Raw genomic sequence first — 18,365 nt, 5'->3', positions numbered from 1 at the left:
ACTGGGGTTTTTTTACGCAGTGTATCCAACCAGTGTGAACATTCCCTTAAGGGGCTGTGAACAGGCGAATGGGACTAAGTAACAGGTGTATCTACCACACTGTGCCTATGTAAACTAAGGAGGGGATGTGGCGCTCAAAGGACCCCACCAATCAAATATTTATGGGCCATGAATATTTAGGTCCTAGAAGGTAACCTGCGAGCATCTAGTTCAAAGTGAGGTATAAACACTCCCATTATTTCAGGAATATCATTTTTATCATTTATCTTCACTAAACTTTAATTTTTAATATTTGCTTTTAAGTCACAAAATATTTTTTTTATTTTTTGAGTTACTTGAGTGTCTGAGAATTGAATTGTTCTTCTGCAACATCATGTTGGAGAAATGGCAGACAATCGGATGATCAACGAGAATTTCTTATTGTTTGCAGGATCGGATCACTGTTCTTGTTTTTTTTTTTACAAGAATGTTTATTAAAGCGTTTTTTCAACATTTTTAAAATATATTTTACGTGACGTCAGCAAGGCTTCAAGGGGGGAATAGCTTAAAAATCTGAGGCACACAATGCTAATGTATTGGACCATAGGAGACTTTGGGCGCTGTATTATGAATCTGCGCAACATAGATTTATAATAAAGCCATATTCATAAGACCCTGTAGTAACTAGGTGGTCCTGAAACTGAGATGGAGATGAGTATTTATTAAAGACTGAAGGGCACAGTACTAGGTGGTACCAGGCACAACACAAGGGGGAGCAGCAAGCACAATATGTGGGGGCACGGCCAGCACAATACATGAAGGAACAGTACAAGTGTCACCGCAAAAAAAATACAAGGGGGCACAGCATGCAAAGTACCAGGGGGCAGCACTCACAATCTGTGGAGGGGCAGCTGACACAATACCTGGAGAATCTGGGCCATATGCAGAAGAAAGATAAATCAAATCACTACAGAGAGGATGTAAACTGTGCTTTTTTATTTTTTTGGGGGTCTTTTTTGCTGGTGGGCCGTGTGATTTAAATCCATGCTGTCTCACTATACATAGCTTATTGTATTTAGACCTTTTATGTGATTTAATCACATATAGCAGAATACAACACTTCTTTATATTAACCAGAGATCCTACACACAGCATGATAATAGGTCATGTCCAGTAAAGAGCAATAATCAGCAGGTTTCTCCTCCCTCAGAAAAGTTTATTCTTAGTAATTGTGTTTCTTGAAAAAAAAAGTTGCAGTTAACACTTCAAGTCCAAGTCTGACACATCCAGCAGTGACGCTGCTCCCGAGAACAGCTGATCAGTGGTGCACAGACTTGTGGGAGTTGTAGTCTGATGATAACTAGTATGTAGCTACTTCTTTTCAGGTAGTGATCAGATATCTTGTGCCTAGGTTGTGCATGCCCCCATAGATTCCTATGTCCTCCCACACGTCACACAGGGGGGCACAGCGTCATTTCTCTTACACGGAGCCTAATAACAGGGAACTGGGTGACTGCTCCTCCCAGCATGCAGCAGGCGGGGAGTGGTCATGTGATCCCAGCATACAAAGCTTAGTCCTAGCTCCAGAGCTGAGCATAGGAGAGTGAAGAGCCGATAAGAAGGTATAGTATGAGGTTACTGGAGTCTGGATGCACCTGCAGCGCCATAGAGTCATTGTCACTAGTAGATGAATAAATGAAGGATTAGGCTGCGTATGATTGGTAAAGTCCGGGTTTAAAGGGGGTTTCCACTAGAACAATTGTTTGAGTCAAATTTGGTATAAGGGATTGTCTGAGTGTAGTGAATTGCTGTGTAGTTTCCTTCCAGAATTACGGATGGAAAATACGCAGCAGAATACAGTAGCAGCAAAGTGGGTGAGATTTAACGAATCTCATCCACACGCTACGTAAAATTTCAGACCGGAAATTGACCTGCGGTGCGTATTTTACCTACCGCAGCATGTCAATACCTGCTATGGAAAGTGGACTGAATTGCTGCGTTTTTCAGAAGAGATGTCACCATCTCCCAGCATTGAGAAAAACGCAGGAAATGGTGTGTTTTCCGCAGCGGATTGTCTGCTGCTTTAGACGGATTTCTGTTACGTGTGGACAAGCCCTAAATAGTAGTCGTCTTCGGAAACCATACTATTTTTAAGAATGTGGTCCCGTTACCTGTTCTCCCGGTAATTTCACTGAGTAGGGGGTCTCGTTGCTGGTTATATGAACTTGTAGAAGTCACCTGGGGGGATCTGCTGTATAAGGGCTCGCTTTACCTGTGTAAAACGAAATATTGCAGGATACCTATTAAAATGGCCTCCGTAACTTGATTTTAGTGAATGCTATGTAGTGATCTATAGTATATTTATATTTGTGTAATTTTATTTGCTTTCAATTACATTGCGCCAACATATTCTGCAGTGCTGTACAGCTATTGCCATCAGTACCTGACCCCGATTGGGCTCACAATCTATTTTCCATATATAAAACAACGATACACTTCTAGGGTTAATTTCTGTTGTCCTAGGTTGGATGTGAACCCTGAACCCCAGTACTACAAGACTGCAGTGCTGAACACCAGGGAAGGTTTTAATTTATTAACGGCAATGATGGAGACTGACTCTGTTATGTCACTAGTTGTGGGTTTGCTATATTGTTTCTAGAAAGGAGGATGCAAATGTGCAGTCCCAGCAAATCTGCATCCTGTTCAGCTGCGGAACACGAGTCTTTGTTATACTTCAATCTAATAAGTGAACTGGAGTAAAAGCCGCGCTCTACTAAACTGTTCTCAGAAGGGATTCTCTCCATACAGTGTTATTACTCCGCAAAGCTATTACATTTCATAGTACTCAAATAAACCTGTTACTTGTGGATTCATTGATAGGTTAGGCTTCGATCACATCTGCGCCAGGGTCCCGTTCCGACATTGTCTGAGCTTTCCGTCGGAAGGGAGCCCTGACCGACACAAACGGAAACCACATTTCAATGGTGTAGTTTCCAGTGACAATGGTTTCCATTTGTCTCAGTTGTGCAAGGGTTCTGTCGTTTTGACGGAATCCATAGCGTAGTCGACCCTGTTGGTCAGGGTCCCGTTCCGATGGAAAGCTCCGTCGGAACGGGACCCTGGCGCAGATGTGAACGAAGCCTAAGTAACATATCAAGTTCTCAATGCAGTGGTTTTTCCCTTCAAATTGAGATTATATACTGCCTATCGACGTGCTTTGGTATTCAGCCGCTTTGTGTGAACGGGATTGAGTTGTGTGTATGTACTTTCAAGGGGTCCGGTGCCATCATTTTCTAAAAAAAAACAATAAACTTAAAAAAAATAACGTGTTTATTTTCCTTCAGAGGATCATGGCATCTGATGGGAAGAGGTTGAGGGGTCTTGTAGCTGCCACCTTCACACCAATGACTGTGAACTGGTAAGTACCCCGTTCAAAAGTGTTACTTGCCTTAGGGTATAGTCACACAACGTTTATTTCACGCGGATTTTGCCTCATATTGATTTAAAGTCTTAGGCAATGAATTTGGAGGTAGAAAATTCTGACACGGATTTCAAGGAACTGTGTACTGTTCTATGGATTTCGTGCCACGTGCCACGGATCCGCATGTGGAAATTTGCTGGCTTTTCCGCGAGGAATCCGCATGAAGAAGTGACAGGTCTGTGACACTGATCCGTGGCAGAGATCTCTGCGCTGTATGAACAGCAACATGGATTTTAAATCTGCAACACTGGGGAAAAAAGTGACCTGCCACTTGACATGGATTCGCGGCACGTACAACTGAAGATCTGGGGGGGAAAAATTGCTAGTAACTCATGGATTTCCCTTAACATTTGGATCGTCTGAACATAGCCCGAGACTGCAAATTACAGGACTAGTCCAGAGTAAAAGTCCTACTGTCGTAAGACCTGCACCTATAGCAGTGATTCCCAACCTTATTACCACAGGGTCTATAGGACTCTTACTCTTAAATAAACTAGACATAGCAGCAGGTAAACCTTCTGTAATATATATTCTGACATGTCAGGAGTTTTATGAACGTATAGGTACACTTTAACATGCTATAAAGATTAATCGTAAGAAAACCTATTGGTGTAAGGGTTGTCCCCTGTGTCATATTTTCCATTCAGGGATAATCAATCAACATGCTGGATATGTTCCCATAATGAAGGTGATTGAGGAGACGTTTTGGGCGCAGTCGGACATTTGTGCTGTGTTCTTTTACAATAGGCTCTAGTAAAGCAGTAGAAGGCACAAGTGTAACTTGGAGCTCCCCAACATCCAATGTCAAATCTGTACCAGGACCCCCCAACAGTTGCATACCATTTATAGTATTGCTGTATGACTTAGGGGCTTCACTGCATCTACAAGCACTGCAGCCCCTATAATTATGTTCGCTGTATATATTTTATATATATATATATATATATTTGGTAATTTTTGTTTTCTCATTATAGTGAAGTCAATCTCTCCATCATCCAGCAATATGTAGATTACTTGGTACATAAGCAAAAAGTTAGGAATATATTTGGTGAGTTTCTACAAATAAAACTTTCTGCATATTTTATTTTTTTTTTAAATTAATTTAGCTTTTTGTATTCTTTTGCATGTTCTGCAGTGAATGGGACAACAGGGGAAGGGATGTCTCTCAGTGTCCTGGAGAGAAAGAGACTGGCTGAGGAGTGGGTGAAGCACGCCAGAGGCAAGTAAGTAACTCAGGCCGAGGGTAAAACCTGCAGAGAAGTATAATATTTAGCGCACTGTAGATACACGGACATTCAAATAGCCCTTGTCATATGCTTTCCTGATGTCATGTATCTGATCTCAGGGGTCACTTGGTTGGGAAACCGCTTTACTTTGTTCCTCCGTTAGGATATATTCACACACGGCAGATTTGGTGCAGAAATGTCTGGGACTTAAAATCCATTCCGTTCACCTGAACGTGGTTTCTGCTGCATAGATTTCTGCAAGCCCAATCAGTTGAATGGAATGGTCAGAGATTTCTGAAACACATCTGCCATGTGTGAATTTACCCTAAGGCTGGATACACGCATTGTTTTGCTGCGTTTTTGTGCATTTTTCGTGTTTTTTTTTTTTATGTCTTTAGTGTGGCCAGATGTAACATTAAAGTCTATTGTAAAATATAAAATGCACTAGACACAACTGCGTTTTGGTTTCTCACGTTTTTGAGACCATTTTATGGTGAGTGGCATTTTTTTATATAACGCAGCATGCTCTGGGTATTGGCCTTTTTTTATAGGCTTCTCTAAAACACCAGAAAAAAATGTGTACAAAATAACACCGCATAAAAAATGTCACTAAAAACGAATGTTTCGTTTTAACAACGCTGACGGGTGGTTGTTTTTTTATGCAGTTTAAAACGCCGCGTGGAGGAGGCCTTATGTAACTTGCGCTTATTTCCACTACATTTGTTAATTTGAATATAAATCTATATTTTATAAGGTTCACTGAGATTGTGTTTTAGTATTGTTTTCCTTTTGAAGAAAACCTTTTGAGCTCACCTGACTTGTCTATTTTATCTAATACTTGTATTACCCATGAAATAACAATTCTGGAACATCTTCTCTCCATTGTGCTGTTCCTCTGGTATTCCTCCTGGTAATGTACGACTAAATTGACAACTGGGTTGAACCAATCTGACACTGTCTATCGGTACTGATAGTGTGAGACCGTATAGGGACATACCCTATTGATCAGGGGAATGGTAACACCAAGTTGTCTATTTATACATTTCCAGGAGGAATAACAGACGAACAGCACGATGGAAAGAAGATACTGCAGAATTGTTATTTCACAATTCATACAAGTATTTACGAAAACTGACATGTTGGACTAGCTGACAGGTTCTCTTTAAAGTTAACTCATACTTTGCAGGTATATAAAATATGCGATGTCCATGCTCACTAACTTCTTTTCCGCTCTTCTTATAGGATGGACAATGTAGTTGTACACGTTGGTTGTCTGAGCCTGGAAGACTCCAAGGATCTGGTGGGTGTTAATGAAATGTGTTTTCCATAATATCCTTTGACAACTGTCTTTTGCTAATAACACCAAGGAATATTTGCATGGAGTTTGATCTCTCCACTTCTGCTCTCCCACATTATCCATATTGCCCCTGCTCACAAAGATAGTGAATCATATAGTAGAGAATTGACTATAAATTTATACTAAATGGCCGCACAAACTTGGATATTCCGCAGTTTTATCCGCAATGCTGCCCGGCCATATGAGCCCACAGATCTGTGTAATACATGACCAAGGACAATATCCAGGCCTGAAATGTACTCTACACATTACAATAAAGAATTAGTCAAGAGCTATCGTGACTTTTACTTCTGTTCTTCATCAGGCTTCTCACGCTGCTTCCAGTGGAGCTGATGCCATCTGTGCTGTAAGCCCATCATTCCTCAAACCCTCGTGTCCAGGTAATATATGGAGAGGTGACTTAGAATTGCCCCTTAATTAAAAATGATTTAATATACTCCTCCTCCAGGAAAATTAGAGGAATTAACTTGTTAAGCTAATAGTGGTGGTGGGTCCCCATTTGAGAGCCTTTTCCATACACCTTACAACAACAAATTCATAGGCTGCTCATTAGGTTCAGTAGGCTGCCTGTAAAGCTTCCATTTCAGTTTCTCCCCAAATAACACCTATCGATCTCTTATATCTGACATCCCCGTCACTCTGGGAGTCTGAGCCAGGATTGTCCAAACTGGATAACCCCTTTTAATGATGCATGTAAAATCTGTTGGTTCTATGGTTTTTCTATTTTTTATTTTTTTTTATTAAATTGACACTTTTTTTCATGTAAGATGTTTACTAGACTTCCGATTCCTGTGCCACTCATCACATTTCTGTCTCACAGATGCTTTAGTTGTGTACCTTAAAGAAGTGGCTTCTGCTGCTCCAAGTCTTCCATTCTACTATTATCACATCCCAAGCCTCACTGGTGTAACGTGTGAGTATGCAGCGGCTGGGATTGCCAGGTATACGTAAGGGATTGCTCAACTTTGTAAGCATTTTTTATGTGCTAATACATCTAAAATACAAAAATGAAGCCACTTCATACCTACCGTTTTGTGTCTACAGCTCCTATGCAGACCTGTGTGGTTACATATTATAAACAAACTCTGTGTAGTCTGATCTTGCAGTCAAACTACCTTCCATCTGTCATACATATGTCTCCTCTTCACTAATTGGAGTAAGATGAGACGTTCATTAGCGTTTATCTGGTGTAGTTTGATCTATTGAGTTTTAACAGTAGAAATTTATACTTTGTCTTATACAGTTCGCGTGAGTGATCTGACCGGCAGGATGAAAGTTCAAATCCCATCGTTCCGAGGCGTGAAGTTTAGTGACACCGACCTTTTAGACTTCAGTATATGTCTCCATCGATATCAAGAATATGATTTTCTGTACGGTGTGGATGAGGCAAGTGTTTCAGTATTATAATGGCTCGCTCACATTGTAATACAAGAGATCACGGAGGTCAGCTGCATTTACACAAAGCTCTTTTATTTTTATTTTTTTTGCAGCAACTTTTGGGGGCTTTGGCATTTGGGGCTCAAGGAGCTGTGGGCAGGTAATGCAGGACTACTTCATATATACATTGAATCTTCTAACCTGGGTACACCGTTCTCTTTGGAGAGCATTACTGCTGTCCAGCCATTACTAAAGTCTCATACATACGACCGTACGTTTTTTGCAGTCCGCAAAACCATTGATCCGTTGCAGTCCACTTGACCGCAATTATATTTTTTTTTTTGCTGTCATCCGGATCAACGGATCCACACAAAATATTTTCACCTGTTTGGTGAAGCTGCAAATCCGGACCGTAAATTGACTTGAGTTTTTGCAGTCCGGATTTGTGCCCCCAGCACGGATTTGTGAAAACCACTGTTGTGTGCATAGGGCCATAAAAATAAATCACAGATGCAAGTGCTCGGTCGTGTGCATGAGGCCTAAATGTGCATTTGTTGTTTACATTGCTATGCTGATGCTTTGGCTCTTGACACCTGCAGGGAACTTGCTAAATAGTTGATTTAATGTTGCTAAATTGTTGCTAGTTTGGCTGCCCCATCAAAGCTAAAATAGCGTATGCATTGGCACCCACTATGGCTTCCTAAAGTGCCAGTCTGATTAACAGGAGTAAGTGCAATCCCCCAACTCCTTAGAAAAACCTCTCCGGTTAGTTATGAAACGGGGCTAAGGGGAAGTTTACCATATGACCCTTCTCAGCGCTGCTGAATTTCTGAAGGGGTATATGTGGCATGCCCCTAAAGCTGTTTTTATTATTCCCATCTAAAACAATTCTGGCATATCCACGGGATATGCCATAATTGTCTGATAGGTGCAGGTTTCAGAGCTGGTACCCCAATCCCCAGAACAGGGGTCACCCAACCTGATGGGCTCTCTCCATTGATTTCTATGGGAGTTTTGGAAACCACTGAGCACGCGGGCTCAGCTGTTTCCTTAACTTCCATAGGGTTTACGGCCACCTCTCCATTGGCACTGCCTGGATGTGGCGGAAGTTGACCCCCCCCCCCCCCTCTAGTTCTTGTGATAGGTGCAGGTTACAGAGCCGGGACCGGCATCTACCAGAACATTATGGCATATCCCGTGTATATGTCATAAATGTCTTAGGTGGGAATACCACTTTAATGCATTTGTGGCTTCATTTTCTAGGCCGACTTTAAAGGGGTTTTCCCAAAATCATTCCCAGAAAATTATCACTTATCTTATGGATAGGTGATAATTTATGACTTTGCGAATACGCCTTTAATTTAACGGGTAGGATTCTGCGTATAGATAGGAAGAGCGAATAGTTGTAGTCCTTAAAATGACCCTATTTCAGGCAGTCATTGAAAATCCACAGAATATACCATTAATGTTGTATCGGTGGGGAGGTACCAAGCAAGACCGACGCAAATTGCCTGTAGAGGTGACTGCGTCTATGCACGGCCACATCTTCGTCCGACTGGTTGTGGCTGCTGGGAACCCTCAAATATTAGACATTTATGACCTCTTCTGTGGATATGCCATAAATGTCTGACATGTGAATAGCCCTTTATGAAGAAAAGTAATTGTACAGGAATTGCTGTCTACACTTATTGTCCTAAAGTTTGCCTTGTGTTGACTGGGAAGTATTTCTTTTTCAAAAGCACATACAACTACTTGGGTGCAACAACCAATCAAATGCTGACTGTGTTTAAGGAAGGAGACCTGGAAAAAGCCAGGGAGATACAGGTATGTTAAAGGGAATGGATCACCAGAAAATGACATGATTAAAATCCAGTTTTAACCCTTTCATGACCAAGAGTCATTGATGCCAGGTCAAATTTTCCATTTCTGATGGGCAATTTTTTCAACAATATCTTTTCAACCGCTTTGAATATCATAACTATTTTTGTTTATTTACAAGACTTATGAGGCTTTCATTTTCCAATTCCATATTTCTTTTAATTGAGTAGACCAGTCACTGAAAATGTGAAAAAAAACAACCTTTTTTTGTAATTTTATAGATGGAGAGAGCGATACTGTAGCAGCTCTGTAACAATCGTAGCCATATGCACGGCCGTGATTTTCGGGTCGGCCGGCAGCGGACTGTCAGCCGCGAGCTGCCCACAAATCGCGGCACATGCACATTATTTTCAATGAGCCCGGACCGCAGAAGACGGCCGTAATAAGACAGGTCCGTTCTTTCTGCGGTCCGGGCTCCCGGGCCATGCATGGACCGTAAAATCGACGGTCGTGTGCATGGCCCCATAAAAATGAATGGGGCCGCAATTCTCCCGTGGATTTTCGGGGGAATTGCGGCCGCAAAAGCACGTTCGTGTGCATGGGGCCTTATTCTTTTCTCTCTGTCATCCTGGATCGCTGTGACTGGAGAGTACAGAGGGCTATAAGGCTATATTCACACGACGGTGAAAAAAAACGTCCGTTAACGGATCAACAGTCAATTTTTTTATGGCTACTTTGCATCAGTGTGTCTCCAAACTTTCATCTATTTCCTGACCATCTGACCGTTTTTAACAGTCATTTGTTATCTGTTTTTCATGGGCGTTAAAAATTGATGCATTTAATTAGTCAGGGTTTTTTGTTTTTTTTTGTCCCAACCCCCTGAAAACTCCCATGTAGATAGTGCCGCAATGCCCCTGTAGATAGTGCCACATACAGTGGCCATGTAGATAGTGCCAGGATCTCCTGTAGATAGCCCAACTGGGGTTCCCCCTAGGTGTGGGGGTGTATTCCGGTATCTTCCCAAGAGAGGAGTCCCCAGCCAGAGTGCTTGCGACGCTCTGGCTGGCGACTATATTGGGGACAGAGCTGGTAGACCGGAAAATGCAGAGCCGCACCCATTAAAGCCGTTCCACGCTGCCAACGTTTATATGTACGCGTGACAACTGCACGTGGCATCGGCAGTTGTAACATGTATAGTCATATGACTGACGTCAAATTTTTTATTTTTTTGTTTCTACTATCCACGTGAAAAAAACTTTGCTCGTATTAAGACTGCAAATCCCTATGGTGGTGTTAGTTTGGGTCATCAGAGCTGCGGTGTGTGAAACTCGCCTATAGCTCGTGGCTAGAATGCGCCAAAACTCATTGGGAGGATTTATTAAGATTGGCTTTCAAATTCCTGTTCTTAAACTACTATTTTTCGGCTGGCCGTGCGCCACAATTGTGGAGAAACAACCGCAGCTGTGCGACATTTTGATACATTCCCGCCATGGTTCTAGATAACTCAGTCCATATAGTATACCAGGATTCAACACTTGCCAGGAGCATGGAGCCCTATTGCTTTGTAGATCCTTTGCCACTGAAGGGGCTTTCTAAGATTTGAGAGGTTTTTGAAAACCCCTTGGATGGCGCTGGGGTCCTGGTTTCAAAGGCAACATCTGCATGGAGTTTGTTTGTTCTCCCTGTGTTTGCATGGGTTTCCTACACTGCTCCAAAAAACTGGTTACTAGTCTTCTTATAAAACTGTCCCTACTGTTTGTGTCTGGGATAGGGAAATTACAATGTGAAAATCCCTATAGCGCTGCAGATTATGTTGGAGATAGACCAGCAATAGGAAATGAATGTTTACTGTGCAGGAAAATAAAAATATTTCATATCCACATATGGACTCAACATATTAAAGACTACCTCTACAGGACCCGGTTCTGATTGGCTGTCAATGCCCGCATTATGTGATGTTACTAATCTGCATTCTAAACAGAGCAATGGCCACATGAGAAGCTGCAGCAGTGGAAACCATAATTCACAAGAATGCAAGTGTATTTGTAAGATTTTTATTTTCCTACACCTGAGGGGTTGGGTTACAGTAGTTTAACAAAATTAACCCAAATCCAGGAAAAATTCCTTATTATAGCTCTGCAGAGCACTCAATATAATGCCTGGGATCTGGCTGCAATTGAAGGAAACCAACCTAAAATGTTTCAAATAACTTGGCGATCTCAGGGGAATGTTATAGAAAGGAGGTGTTGTCCAAAAACGTACAAAAACATTTTTGAAATTTGTTGTAATATTGCTAAACATTTTGTTCAAATATTCATTTTTATTTTTGTGTAATTTTTTTATTTCAGTGCAGAATACAGGCGTTTGTGGCCTTTGTTTTCGCCCTTGGTATGTCCTTGTTAAAACTTTAACTATATTTTAATCATAGCCTTCTAACCATGCCTAGCTGACAAGTTGATTTATGATGGGTACAATTCAAGAATAATTTAGCTTTTGGTGCCTTTTTAAAGGTTTTTCCCACTCTAATATGTGATGGCAAAGCGCTAGGTTATGTCATCACTTACTGATCTTGGGGGGGTTTTGACTGAAGGAACCCCATTGGTCCTTAGAATAAAGGGGTTGCAGAGTTCCTTCAGTGATTCCCTAGGCCGCATTGCTGTGCGGATAACTCCAACCTGGCACCGTTCACTTGAATAGAGTTGTGTTTTCCATTTTCCTTTACAGTGGGTGGCCAAGAGTGCAGGGTGAAAAGCCAAAGGGACCCAGGGGGTCTCTTCATTCTTTGGATCGCTGGTTCAAGAACTGTCAGACCCCTACCAATCCATGATAGCTTATCCTATCGATATTCCATAACCTTCTATGGTAGCGAAAACCACTTTAAAGATATTCGACTATTAGTAGAAATTCTTTACAGTTTTAGATCATTTCGTTTGAGCCAGTCGGGGGAAAAATAGCCCCAAAAAACTGGATTGGACAGGATGGGATTTAAAATAAATAAATAAATATATGTATTGTATATTTAGATTGATGGTATAGTTACTACTAAGATAGCAGAGTATAAACATGGCCTAAGGCTAACCTCGCAGGTGGCTGTATCACAGATGGTCCTTTCAAATTTGCGGGCGGAATATCTGCATTGTAATAAGCGCAAAGCGGAGGAGTTTGTAACAAATTTCTGCACTGTAAATTTAACTGCCTTGCAGATTTTTCCACCACAAATCTGGTATGTGTAGATGTAGACTAAAGGTTAAGAACCCCAAGGTGTTAAAAGGGTCGTCTGAGATTAGAAAAGGGTTTGCTTTTTTATATATATATATATAAGAAACCGCGCCACTCATTGCCTTGGGCAGTGTCCAGGGATTGCAGCTCATCCCCATCCTCTCTGCCTTTCATGCCCTCTGCATGTGTGCAATAAAAACACATGTTTTATCTTATAGGTTGGTGGAATATGTGGGGGTGCAAATTTTATGCTGATGGGAGAAATTAAGATGTCTATCAGAATAGTTACATTTTTTCCTTCCTCCTTTTGAAGGCTGGGGATTACCAGAATTTAAAAACATTATGTCGGAGGTATCTGGCATTGACCTAGGACCTCCAAGACCACCACTGACCTCAGGCTTCAAACCGGAGCATCCTGAAAAGATAAGAGAAGAAATGAAGAAGCTGAATCTTATATGAGGCACAACTGACCTTCTGTTTGACCGGCAATTGCTGAGGTGAATGACGAAGCTGCTTCACTGGTCACTACTGAGGCCTACATACAGTGCAACCATCATCTCGAGCACCAGAAGAGAACCTTGTAGACGACAAAAATGTCTAACTGAGCTGTAATCCCCATCTGAAACTAACCCCACCATGTTATAATACTCCAAATTTTCCAAATGAAGTAGAAATACATGAAAATATATGTATGTGTGTTTGAACTTTATCCCATTACATTTTACCTAAACGAGTGAGTGGGTCTCTATCTTGATCTTTTTCTCCTAACGGGTCGTTAATACTGGTGGTGGCTGATGCTGCACGCTCTCTTAGTACTTCTCTACAGGCTAACCCCGATCCGGAGTAACCTGGAAGTTGCGCAGCAATATTAGCCTCTCGCGGACTCTCCAGACCCTGTTACTGTCTCAAGCTGCCTTGCTCTCTCAGTAGCTGTCACTCCTCTCTAGCTCAGTAACGGCAGGGAAGTCGCTCTCTAACCACAGGCTGACGCCCAACCGACTTGTTGCCAACAACCTGTTCCCTATATACACTTCTGACGTCCCTCCCATAGGGTTGCAGAGCGTATCATACTTGCGCCTCTGCGTTCTCCCCACATCCTCTCAGCACTCCCACAAGGAGAGGACTCTAAAAGGACCAAGCCTTACACCGCATGGTGCTTGGGGCAGTTACTCCCTGCCGCATTGTTGTCCTAACAAAAAGGGGGACGGTGTTCAGTTATCATAGTGCCTAATGAGGCAGTTACCACAGATGTGCAGATTAATACAGTTTCTGTTTAATAAAAAGTTTAACAATGTTATATCGTTCTTCACTTTTTCTCGTCTCATACTATGTATTAGGGCCTGTTCACATCAGTGTTGGCTTTCCGTTCCGGGGTTCCGTCTGAGGTTTCCGTCGAGTGAACTCCGCAACGGGAAGTCAAACAAACCACAGCTTCCGTTTCCATCACCATTCATATCAATGGTGACGGAAACATTGCTAATGGTTTACGTTCGTCACCATTCCGCCAGTTTTCCGACCATCCATAGCGCAGTCGAGTGTGCTATTGATTCCGTCATTAAAACGGAAATCATTAGCAATGTTTGTCACCATTGATATCAATGGTGACGGAAGCTGTGGTTTCAGTTTGACTTTCCGTTACGGGGTTCACCCAACGGAAACCTCAGACGGAACCCCGGAACGGAAAGCCAATGGTGATGTGAACAGGCCCTTACTGTAATGTCGTCTTATTATATCCCTTAGAAAAAAGTTTGTTTGCACTTTTGTATGTCCCACGTAATTGGTCTGATGCTGGCACAGCACTTGAATCTGTATGACTTGGAAAATACAAAAAAAGGACTCTACACATATAAAAAAAAAAACATACGTAATAAAAAAATTTTTTTTTCAACTCTTGTTTATTGTTACTTTAAATATTATTAATCTAGAGCATTGATAGCTGGTAGAAATGATCACTCTCTGTTAAGGCTTCGTTCACAGCTGCGTCAGGGATTTCGTTCATGGGTTCTATCAGACCTTTCCGTCTCGGGAACCCATGAATGGAAACAATAGATTTTTGTTTGCGTTCCCATTGATTTCAATAGTAATGCTTCCATTGCTAATGGTTTCTGGTTTTTTTTCGGCGGAATCAATAGCATCGTTGACTGCGCTATTGATTCCGCAAAAAAAAAAAAGACACTTTACGGAACGGAGAAAAACAGAAACCATTAGCAATGGAACCATTACAGTTTAAATCAATGGTAATGCAAATGGAAAGCAACTGTTTACATTTTGGTTTGCGTTCATTGGTTCCCCTGATGAAAAGGTCTGACGGAACCCTGACACAGGTGTGAACGAAGCCTCACTTACTATTTACTGTGGACAAACGTGAAATACTTGTAACCCATTACGATAAATATATATGATTTTCTAAGTTCTCTTCGGTTCTGGGTGGGTGTTTTGCAACCGCAAAACAAATAAAAGTAGCTTATGCTATATATCAAATATGTGCATATTTTATATTACCATGAGGAAAGCCCCTTCCATACAGACCATATAATTATAACGTGACACAGATGCAAAATTGTAATTTTCAGATTCCATATAGATGTGCCGTTCATCTCAGCAAAGGCAAAAGAAAACCCATGGGAGGTAGTAAAGGGGGCGGGAGGCTTCTTGACTCCAGATGTGGAAGTATAAAAACGAGTACCTGGAACTATTAGGAATGTAAAGCAATCTAGTAGAATTAATAAAATCAGAGACCACTCGTTTATCGGCGCTCGTTTTCTATTTTCACAAGGAGCTGTGATTGGTTATGTATGGGGATGAGCGATCGTCACTACAATCATTTGGCCCCATACATTTCCATCATGTTGGCTGCACATCTCCCTGTTTACACATCTGGATTTGTAGGCTGCATCAACCGCATAAGGGTATGTTCACACGGAGTGGTTTCAGACGTTTTTCTGCCCGTACACATCCCGAAAAACAGCTGAAAAATTGGAAGCAGAATGCATCCAAACATCTGCCCATTGATTTCAATGGGAAAAACGGCGTTCTGTTCCGACGGGCCATTTTTTTCACGGGCGTTTTTCAAAACAGCCACGTTAAAAAAAAAAAAACGCTGTGAAAATCGCGAGTGGCTTAAAAAAATGGCCCTTCGGAATAGAATGCCGTTTTTCCCATTGAAATCAATGGGCAGATGTTTGGAGGCGTTCTGCTTCCGGTTTTTCTGGCGTTTATGAAAAACGGACGAAAATAGGCCATGTGAACAGAACATACCCTTAGGCCCCATGCACACGAACGTGCTTTTGCAGCCGCAATTCCCCCGAAAATCCACGGGAGAATTGCGGCCCCATTCAGTCCTATGGGGCCATGCACACGACCGTGGTTTTCACGGTCTGTGCATGGCCCCGGAGCCCGCATCGCAGAAAGAACGGACCTGTCTTATTACGACCGTGTTCTGCGGTCCGGGCTCATTGAAAATAATGGCCGCGGCCATGTGCACAGCCTGCGATTTGCGGGCGGCTCGCAGCTGTCATTCCGTGGCCGGGCCGACCCGGAAATCACGGCCGTGCACATGGCTACGGTCGTGTGCATGAGGCCTTATGCGGTGCGTGGATCCAGCCCTTTTACACAGGCCAATGATTGGACAAACGAGCATTAGGGTATGTTCACACGCTTTACCAAAAACGTCTGAAAATACGGAGCTGTTTTCAGAGAAAACAACCTCTGATTTTTAGGCGTTTTTTGAGGCGTAAACGGTCCGAAATACGCCTGAAAACATACTCTTAGGCCTTATTTACACTAATGTGTGCATTTTGCGCGTGCAAAAAACGCTGCCTTTTTTTTTTTTTTGCACGTTGCAGTTCCGTGTGTCATCAGTGTTTGGTGTGTCGCTGTGTGATTTTCGTGCATATGCCTTCCTTCTGACACGCGGTTTTGATGTTTAGAAAATGAAATGAAGGAGGTGGTTTTATTTTTCCCTTCATTTCTTGAATAACTGTTCTGCGAATCACGCGCAGCACGCGGAAGTGCGTCCATGTGCTGTACGTGATTTTCACGCACCCATTGACTTCAATGGGTGCGTGATGCGCAAAAAACACTAACGTATGGGACATGCAGTGTTTCACGCAGTGGACACACGCTGCGTGAAAAACACAGAATGTCTGAACGGCCCCATTGACTTACATAGGTCCATGCGATGCGTGTGATTTTCACGAGCGTATCACAGACGTGAAACACGTTTGTGTAAATAAGGCCTTATTAATGTGAAGACTCATTCCTGATCGTTCCCTTGTCTGTGTCTAGCTAGTTTATGCGGCCATTAAAATGGTTGCTAGTCGGCAGCACATCTCCCTGTGCAGCCAACATGATGGAAATGTATGGGGACGAACGATTGTAGTGACGATCGATCATCCCCATACATAACGAGGTGTAATTTTACGTGTCGCTTTCAAAAGACGGCGCGTAAAATGACGATTCGTCAAAAGAAGTGCAGGACACTTCTTGGGACGTTTTTGGAGCTGTTTTTCATGCTCCAAAAACGGCCGTAAAAAACGCCACGAAAAACGAGAGTTGCTCAAAAAACGTCTGAAAATCAGGAGCTGTTTTCCCTTGAAAACAGCTCTGTATTTTCAGACGTTTTTGTTAAGCGTGTGAACATACCCTTAGGGTATGTTCACACAGTTTTTTTTTACGCGGAAACCGCGCTGCAAAACTCGTCAAAGACCGTCCGAAAATGCCTCCCATTGATTTCAATGGGAGCCGGAGGTGTCTTTATCCCGTGAGGCTTTTATAGAATGAATGAAAAACGCATCCAAAAATGTCCCAAGAAGTGTCCTGCACTTCCTTTGACGAGCCGCCATTTTACGCGCTGTCTTTTGACAGCGACGCGTAAAATAAAGGCTCGTGGGAACAGAACATCATAATTCCCATTGAAAGCAATGGGCAGATGTTTATCGGCATATTAGGGGCATTTTTCAGGCGTAATTCGAGGCGTAAAATTCCCGAATTACGTCTGAAACCACTGCGTGCGAACATACCCTAATTTCTCCTGGACTTTTAAATTAATGGTATATCATTAGAATAGGTCATCAATATCAGATTGGCGGTAGTCTGACTCTCGGCATTGCCACCGATTAGCTGACTGTAGGGGCCGTGACAACGAACGCCATTGCCGCTTTGTAGTTTACCAAGCACGGGGCCGTGCACTTCCATAGCCGCTATGCCTGGTTTGCAATTCCGGGCCCATTCATGTGCATAAGAACTGGGCTACAGATAAGCTGTAGTCCCAGGCACAGCTGCTACAGAACTCTAGATGCCGTGTCTGGTAAACTATGGGTTCACACGACCATGTTACGTCCGTAATGTACGGAACGTATTTCGGCCGGAAGACCCGGACCGAACACACTGCAGGGGGCCGGGCTCCTAGCATCATAGTGATGTACGATGCTAGGAGTCCCTGCCTCGCTGCAGGACAACTGTCCCGTACTGTAATCATGATCACAGTAGACAGTTGTCCGGCAGCGAGGCGGGGACTCCTAGCGTCGTACATCACTATGATGCTAGGAGCCCGGCTCCCTGCACTGTGTTCGGTCCGGTACTTGCGGCCGAAATACGTCCGTCAATTACGGACGTAATTAGTGTGTGTGTGCACATACCCTTAGGGTATGTTCACACGGCGGGGGTCCGTAACGGCTGAAATTACGGGAATGTTTCAGCCTGAAAACATCCCCGTAAATTCAGCCGTACCGGCATGTGCAGGCGCTTGAACGCCGCGTCAATTACGGCCGTAATTAGCGCTGCTATTCATTGGAGTCAATGAATAGCGGCTCCAATTACGGCCAAAGAAGTGACAGGTCACTTCTTCTACGCGGGCGTCAATTTACGCGCCGTCATTTGACAGCGGCGCGTAAATATACGCCTCGTG

General features: G+C 42.8%; 1 protein-coding gene across 2 annotated transcripts; it reads left to right on the top strand.

The window, feature by feature from the left end:
* Nucleotides 1-1,522: 1,522 nt before the first annotated feature.
* NPL (N-acetylneuraminate pyruvate lyase) lies at nt 1,523-14,316 on the top strand. Of its 2 annotated transcripts, XM_075832160.1 has the most exons (12): nt 1,523-1,601; nt 3,324-3,397; nt 4,435-4,508; nt 4,596-4,683; nt 5,929-5,986; nt 6,348-6,423; nt 6,864-6,956; nt 7,287-7,429; nt 7,534-7,580; nt 9,160-9,244; nt 11,587-11,626; nt 12,771-14,316. In XM_075832160.1, the coding sequence occupies exons 2-12, from the start codon at nt 3,330-3,332 to the stop codon at nt 12,914-12,916; spliced, it is 918 nt and encodes a 305-aa protein (XP_075688275.1). In that variant the 5' UTR covers nt 1,523-1,601; nt 3,324-3,329; the 3' UTR covers nt 12,917-14,316. The 2 variants fall into 2 exon arrangements, with proteins under 2 accessions (XP_075688275.1, XP_075688276.1); XM_075832161.1 differs by lacking the exon at nt 4,435-4,508 and having other exon boundaries at nt 1,586-1,601.
* Nucleotides 14,317-18,365: the final 4,049 nt, after the last annotated feature.

The sequence above is a fragment of the Rhinoderma darwinii genome, chromosome 7 (genome assembly GCF_050947455.1).
Source record: "Rhinoderma darwinii isolate aRhiDar2 chromosome 7, aRhiDar2.hap1, whole genome shotgun sequence".
In the NCBI taxonomy this organism is placed as follows: Eukaryota; Metazoa; Chordata; class Amphibia; order Anura; family Rhinodermatidae; genus Rhinoderma; species Rhinoderma darwinii.
The sequence above is the reverse complement of the archived record's forward strand: the minus strand, read 5'-3'. Positions and strand labels throughout refer to the sequence as shown.

Excerpts from the sequence above, each read along its gene's own strand:
- NPL (XM_075832160.1), top strand. The coding sequence starts at position 3,330 with ATGGCATCTGATGGGAAGAGGTTGAGGGGTCTTGTAGCTGCCACCTTC. Across the intron at positions 5,987-6,347 it reads TGGAAGACTCCAAGGATCTG|GCTTCTCACGCTGCTTCCAG; the intron begins GTGGGTGTTAAT and ends GTTCTTCATCAG. Across the intron at positions 7,430-7,533 it reads TTCTGTACGGTGTGGATGAG|CAACTTTTGGGGGCTTTGGC; the intron begins GCAAGTGTTTCA and ends TTTTTTTTGCAG.